The sequence below is a fragment of the Coregonus clupeaformis genome, unplaced genomic scaffold (assembly GCF_020615455.1).
Source record: "Coregonus clupeaformis isolate EN_2021a unplaced genomic scaffold, ASM2061545v1 scaf1238, whole genome shotgun sequence".
NCBI classification, from domain to species: Eukaryota; Metazoa; Chordata; class Actinopteri; order Salmoniformes; family Salmonidae; genus Coregonus; species Coregonus clupeaformis.
The window spans coordinates 24,888-32,764 of record NW_025534692.1 but is presented as its reverse complement, the minus strand read 5'-3'; the positions used below and the strand labels follow the sequence as shown (position 1 = coordinate 32,764).

The 7,877-nt window shown below is 45.2% G+C and overlaps 1 protein-coding gene across 1 annotated transcript; it reads left to right on the top strand.

Moving 5' to 3' along the window:
• Positions 1–972: 972 nt before the first annotated feature.
• On the top strand, positions 973–6,518 carry LOC121561469 (motile sperm domain-containing protein 1-like). The gene is made up of 6 exons (XM_041874018.2): positions 973–1,035; positions 1,177–1,333; positions 1,484–1,559; positions 3,447–3,658; positions 4,463–4,615; positions 6,273–6,518. The coding sequence occupies exons 1-6, from the start codon at positions 973–975 to the stop codon at positions 6,299–6,301; spliced, it is 690 nt and encodes a 229-aa protein (XP_041729952.1). The 3' UTR covers positions 6,302–6,518.
• The last annotated feature ends 1,359 nt before the right edge of the window (positions 6,519–7,877 follow it).

Below are 7,877 nucleotides of genomic sequence, written 5' to 3'. Positions count from 1 at the left end.
TACATACTTGAGCTCTATGGCAGTAAGTTTCAGTTACCCATACATACTTGAGCTCTATGGCAGTAAGTTTCAGTTACCCATACATACTTGAGCTCTATGGCAGTAAGTTTCAGTTACCCATACATACTTGAGCTCTATGGCAGTAAGTTTCAGCTCATCACGCCTCTCCTGGCAAACCAATCAGCGGACAGGAAAGGCGGGCGTTGGCGCTGTCACTGCACAAAACGTAAACACGGAAAAACACTCGGATGGACACGAGAACTTACCAATGAAACGGCAGCGTTGACTCGGTACGCTTCCTTCATTGGTGTATTTCAATAGAGGGCGGGTTCTGAAGTAGAACAGGCACAGAAGATAGGAGAGAGGTAAATCGGCGAACGAGCTCTACTTTACTGTACTTGTGTATGTTTTAACCGTCTATACGGTAGTGATAGTTAGTATAACAGGTCAGAGTGTTTTTTTTAGCCTCTATCTGTCATGTTTTGTGCGCAGAGATCTTCGTTAAGCTCGCTATCTGCAGCCTGTTAGCTAACGTAACATTACCTGATAGCTACAGACAGAGGTAACGTTAGCTAGGGATGCTAGTGAGGTTTGGCTGGAGCGTTCTGGATAACTTGGTGAAGCCAGTCGATATGGATAGATAACTTGTTTAATTAACTAGACAAACAGATGGCAACCAATTAGCTAACTGTGAGATGGATGCATAACAACATGACGAGGGTATAGATGCGGAAACGAAGTCTTCATCCATCTGCAGGGATCACAAAGAGATGAGGAATAACGTTATCTGAAATAAAGCTCTGCTTTTAAACTTCTCAGACGAGTAACCTTAGCTAACATGAATACCAGAGGAAACTACTGTAATTTTCTCTAACCCAAAGCTATCTCTCCTTCTGGCCGCCAGATGTCGCTGTTGTAACGTCACCGCCACTGTTTGTGAGCCAATCAGATCATGACTGAGGACCCGTCGTCATGCAGCAGCAGCCAATGAAAGGGCAGGAGAGCGGGTCCAGGGGCAAGGCTGAGGTTGGTGGGGTAAAGTGGAGGGGTGAGAGAGGTGACCCTGCCTCCCCCTCTCACCCCCAGTCTCCCCCATCTCTCCCCCATCTCCTCCCTGCCTCCCCCTCTCACCCCCAGTCTCCCCCATCTCTCCCCAGTCTCCCCCATCTCCTCCCAGTCTCCCCCTCTCACCCCCAGTCTCCCCCATCTCCTCCCAGCCCTCTTCCTATCTTCCTGTTTCCATCTGAACTTGTGTTCTACTCTGATCAGAGGAGTTCCCACAGGAGAGTCCTGACTCTCTACAACCCTTACACCTTCACCATCAGATTCAAGAGTAAGAACCCTACCTACCTCTAACCTTTAACCCCTGACCTGTTGTGAACATCTCTGTATTCTGTGGTAAAGGCAGAGAGCAGTCTGAGAGCCAAGTCCTGCGTTGACCTTTAACCCCTGACCTCTAACCCCATAACCTCTCTCTCTATAGTGTTGTGTACAGCCCCATCGCTGTATTCAGTGGTGGAGGCAGAGGGCAGTGTCAGAGCCAAGTCCTGTGTTGACCTGTGAGTATCATTAAGCATAATACAAATATAACGCACTATGTAGTGCTTACAGTGGGGGGAAAAAAGTATTTAGTCAGCCACCAATTGTGCAAGTTCTCGCACTTAAAAAGATGAGAGAGGCCTGTAATTTCCATCATAGGTACACGTCAACTATGACAGACAAATTGAGAAAAAAAATTCCAGAAAATCACATTGTAGGATTTTTAATGAATTTATTTGCAAATTATGGTGGAAAATAAGTATTTGGTCACCTACAAACATGCAAGATTTCTGGCTCTCACAGACCTGTAACTTCTTCTTTAAGAGGCTCCTCTGTCCTCCACTCGTTACCTGTATTAATGGCACCTGTTTGAACTTGTTATCAGTATAAAAGACACCTGTCCACAACCTCAAACAGTCACACTCCAAACTCCACTATGGCCAAGACCAAAGAGCTGTCAAAGGACACCAGAAACCAAATTGTAGACCTGCACCAGGCTGGGAAGACTGAATCTGCAATAGGTAAGCAGCTTGGTTTGAAGAAATCAACTGTGGGAGCAATTATTAGGAAATGGAAGACATACAAGACCACTGATAATCTCCCTCGATCTGGGGCTCCACGCAAGATCTCACCCCGTGGGGTCAAAATGATCACAAGAACGGTGAGCAAAAATCCCAGAACCACACGGGGGACCTAGTGAATGACCTGCAGAGAGCTGGGACCAAAGTAACAAAGCCTACCATCAGTAACACACTACGCCGCCAGGGACTCAAATCCTGTAGTGGGAGACGTGTCCCCTGCTTAAGCCAGTACATGTCCAGGCCCGTCTGAAGTTTGCTAGAGTGCATTTGGATGATCCAGAAGAGGATTGGGAGAATGTCATATGGTCAAAAATATAACTTTTGGGTAAAAACTCAACTCGTCATGTTTGGAGGACAAAGAATGCTGAGTTGCATCCAAAGAACACCATACCTACTGTGAAGCATGGGGGTGGAAACATCATGCTTTGGGGCTGTTTTTTCTGCAAAGGGACCAGGACGACTGATCCGTGTAAAGGAAAGAATGAATGGGGCCATGTATCGTGAGATTTTGAGTGAAAACCTCCTTCCATCAGCAAGGGCATTGAAGATGAAACGTGGTTGGGTCTTTCAGCATGACAATGATCCCAAACACACCGCCCGGCAACGAAGGAGTGGCTTCGTAAGAAGCATTTCAAGGTCCTGGAGTGGCCTAGCCAGTCTCCAGATCTCAACCCCATAGAAAATCTTTGGAGGGGAGTTGAAAGTCCATGTTGCCCAGCGACAGCCCCAAAACATCACTGCTCTAGAGGAGATCTGCATGGAGGAATGGGCCAAAATACCAGCAGCAGTGTGTGAAAACCTTGTGAAGACTTACAGAAAACGTTTGACCTGTGTCATTGCCAACAAAGGGTATATAACAAAGTATTGAGAAACTTTTGTTATTGACCAAATACTTATTTTCCACCATAATTTGCAAATAAATTCATAAAAAAATCCTACAATGTGATTTTCTGGATTTTCTCATTTTGTCTGTCATAGTTGACGTGTACCTATGATGAAAATTACAGGCCTCTCTCATCTTTTTAAGTGGGAGAACTTGCACAATTGGTGGCTGACTAAATACATTTTTTTCCCCACTGAATGAAGGCTCTATGGGGCACTGTAAAGCCTTTATAAGTGGTTATTGGTTTTAGTGGGAATAGCAGAGAGTTGAAATGACATCCTATTCCCTGGCCTTTATAGAGCACTACTTTCGACCAGGCCCCATAGGGAATAGGGTGCCATAGAGCACTACTTTCGACCAGGCCCCATAGGGAATAGGGTGCCATTTGGGACTCAACCTGAGACTTCCTGTCCTCTGACCTGACTTCCTATTTCTCCTCACAGAGTGGTGCGTCACCAAGATGTGTCCCCCCGCCACTGGGGCAGGAGAGATCGGTTCCGCCTGGAGGTGTCGGGGGGAGGTCAGGGGGGGAAGCGGGAGGTGTGGGCTGAGCTCAGGGGGGGAGAGGCCACCTCCCAGAACAGACCCACTAGCCCCCTGAGACTCCCCACCCCCTCCCTCACCCCTCTACCTTGCTTCACAGCGCCCCATAAAGGTGAGTCACTTGGTTAACCCTCCATATCAGGGGGGGAGAGGACCCCCCCCCAGGAACAGATCCACTGACTCCCCACCCCGTCCCTCACCCTTGCTTCACAGCGCCCCAGAAAGGTTCTGTAGAGTTTTGTGGAAGGATGAGGGTGCATTTACACCAGGGTTGGGGTCAATTCCTATTGAAGGCAGTCAGTTCAGGAAGTAAACTGAAATAACAATTTGAAAAAACAGCATCTATTTTCAGTGACTTCTCATTAAACTGAGGAGTAATGTATTTCCATGTGAAGGTGTGTAAAATGATGATTTATATGTGAAAATATGTTAAGTGGCTTGAGGTTGTGCTAAACAACACACTATAAGGCACAGTCATACTCACCCGTTAGATCTGCATGCACCCTGAACCTTTTGAGACAAGATTTCTCCTTCCTGAGGAAACGGTCACATCTCAGACAACATGTATCAACTCTCTCCTTCCTGAGGAAACGGTCACATCTCAGACAACATGTATCAACTCTCTCCTTCCTGAGGAAACGGTCACATCTCAGACAACATGTATCAACTCTCTCCTTCCTGAGGAAACGGTCACATCTCAGACAACATGTATCACTCTCTCCGGTATTTACGTCACATCTCAGACAACATGTATCAACTCTCTCCTTCCTGAGGAAACGGTCACATCTCAGACAACATGTATCAACTCTCTCCTTCCTGAGGAAACGGTCACATCTCAGACAACATGTATCAACTCTCTCCATTAAAGAAACAGTCACATCTCAGACAACATGTATCAACTCTCTCTCCCCTCTAGTTCGGAGACTGTCCCAGTTTGCAGTGTCGGTGGTGATGGGGGTCGTGTGTGTTGCTTTCTTAATGCTCCCCCTCCACTCTGAGCCCAACAGCTTGGTTCCTAGCTATGCCCATGTGACTGTCACACAGAAGCTGGTGTGTGCCTACGTACTGGGTAAGGCGCGTGTGTGTGTGTATACAGTGGGGAAAAAAAGTATTTAGTCAGCCACCAATTGTGCAAGTTCTCCCACTTAAAAAGATGAGAGAGGCCTGCAATTTTCATCATAGGTACACGTCAACTATGACAGACAAAATGAGAAAAAAATATACATAAAATCACATTGTAGGATTTTTAATGAATTTATTTGCAAATGATGGTGGAAAATAAGTATTTGGTCAATAACAAAAGTTTCTCAATACTTTGTTATATACCCTTTGTTGGCAATGACACAGGTCAAACGTTTTCTGTAAGTCTTCACAAGGTTTTCACACACTGCTGCTGGTATTTTGGCCCATTCCTCCATGCAGATCTCCTCTAGAGCAGTGATGTTTTGGGGCTGTCGCTGGGCAACACGGACTTTCAACTCCCTCCAAAGATTTTCTATGGGGTTGAGATCTGGAGACTGGCTAGGCCACTCCAGGACCTTGAAATGCTTCTTACGAAGCCACTCCTTCGTTGCCCGGGCGGTGTGTTTGGGATCATTGTCATGCTGAAAGACCCAGCCACTTTTCATCTTCAATGCCCTTGCTGATGGAAGGAGGTTTTCACTCAAAATCTCACGATACATGGCCCCATTCATTATTTCCTTTACACGGATCAGTCGTCCTGGTCCCTTTGCAGAAAAACAGCCCCAAAGCATGATGTTTCCACCCCCATGCTTCACAGTAGGTATGGTGTTCTTTGGATGCAACTCAGCATTCTTTGTCCTCCAAACACGACGAGTTGAGTTTTTACCAAAAAGTTATATTTTGGTTTCATCTGACCATATGACATTCTCCCAATCCTCTTCTGGATCATCCAAATGCACTCTAGCAAACTTCAGACGGGCCTGGACATGTACTGGCTTAAGCAGGGGGACACGTCTGGCACTGCAGGATTTGAGTCCCTGGCGGCGTAGTGTGTTACTGATGGTAGGCTTTGTTACTTTGGTCCCAGCTCTCTGCAGGTCATTCACTAGGTCCCCCATGTGGTTCTGGGATTTTTGCTCACCGTTCTTGTGATCATTTTGACCCCACGGGGTGAGATCTTGCGTGGAGCCCCAGATCGAGGGAGATTATCAGTGGTCTTGTATGTCTTCCATTTCCTAATAATTGCTCCCACAGTTGATTTCTTCAAACCAAGCTGCTTACCTATTGCAGATTCAGTCTTCCCAGCCTGGTGCAGGTCTACAATTTGGTTTCTGGTGTCCTTTGACAGCTCTTTGGTCTTGGCCATAGTGAAGTTTGGAGTGTGACTGTTTGAGGTTGTGGACAGGTGTCTTTTATACTGATAACAAGTTCAAACAGGTGCCATTAATACAGGTAACGAGTGGAGGACAGAGGAGCCTCTTAAAGAAGAAGTTATAGGTCTGTGAGAGCCAGAAATCTTGCTTGTTTGTAGGTGACCAAATACTTATTTTCCACCATAATTTGCAAATAAATTCATTAAAAATCCTACAATGTGATTTTCTGGATTTTTCTTTCTCAATTTGTCTGTCATAGTTGACGTGTACCTATGATGGAAATTACAGGCCTCTCTCATCTTTTTAAGGGGGAGAACTTGCACAATTGGTGGCTGACTAAATACTTTTTTCCCCCACTGTATGTGTAACTCTTATCTATGTGTCTCTAAGGTCTGCTCACCATGGTGTTTCTACGGTAACCAGAGGAGGACACAACATTCCGAGACAATGTTTCCATGGAGATTCAGACCAAGATCCCCCCAGACCAAACTGATATGTTATATGGACCTAAAGGGCTGATATGTTCTATGGACCTAAAGGGCTGATATGTTATATGGACCAAAAGGGCTGATATGTTCTATGGACCTAAAGGGCTGATATGTTCTATGGACCTAAAGGGCTGATATGTTCTATGGACCTAAAGGGCTGATATGTTATATGGACCTAAAGGGCTGATATGTTATATGGACCAAAAGGGCTGATATGTTCTAGGGACCTAAAGGGCTGATATGTTATATGGACCTAAAGGGCTGATATGTTATATGGACCTAAAGGGCTGATATGTTCTAGGGACCTAAAGGGCTGATATGTTATATGGACCAAAAGGGCTGATATGTTATATGGACCTAAAGGGCTGATATGTTCTAGGGACCTAAAGGGCTGATATGTTATATGGACCTAAAGGGCTGATATGTTATATGGACCAAAAGGGCTGATATGTTCTAGGGACCTAAAGGGCTGATATGTTATATGGACCTAAAGGGCTGATATGTTATATGGACCTAAAGGGCTGATATGTTCTAGGGACCTAAAGGGCTGATATGTTATAGGGACCTAAAGGGCTGATATGTTATATGGACCTAAAGGGCTGATATGTTCTAGGGACCTAAAGGGCTGATATGTTATATGGACCAAAAGGGCTGATATGTTATATGGACCAAAAGGGCTGATATGTTCTAGGGACCTAAAGGGCTGATATGTTATATGGACCTAAAGGGCTGATATGTTCTAGGGACCTAAAGGGCTGATATGTTATATGGACCTAAAGGGCTGATATGTTCTAGGGACCTAAAGGGCTGATATGTTATATGGACCAAAAGGGCTGATATGTTATATGGACCTAAAGGGCTGATATGTTATATGGACCAAAAGGGCTGATATGTTATATGGACCAAAAGGGCTGATATGTTATATGGACCTAAAGGGCTGATATGTTATATGGACCAAAAGGGCTGATATGTTATATGGACCAAAAGGGCTGTATGTTCTAGGACCGGGCTGATATGTTATATGGACCAAAGGGCTGATATGTTCTAGGGACCTAAAGGGCTGATATGTTATATGGACCTAAAGGGCTGATATGTTCTAGGGACCTAAAGGGCTGATATGTTATATGGACCAAAAGGGCTGATATGTTATATGGACCTAAAGGGCTGATATGTTATATGGACCTAAAGGGCTGATATGTTCTAGGGACCTAAAGGGCTGATATGTTCTAGGGACCAAAAGGGCTGATATGTTATATGGACCTAAAGGGCTGATATGTTATATGGACCTAAAGGGCTGATATGTTCTAGGGACCTAAAGGGCTGATATGTTCTAGGGACCAAAAGGGCTGATATGTTATATGGACCTAAAGGGCTGATATGTTATATGGACCAAAAGGGGCTGATATGTTCTAGGACCAAAAGGGCTGATATGTTCTAGGGACCTAAAGGGCTGATATGTTATATGGACCTAAAGGGCTGATATGTTCTAGGGACCTAAAGGGCTGAT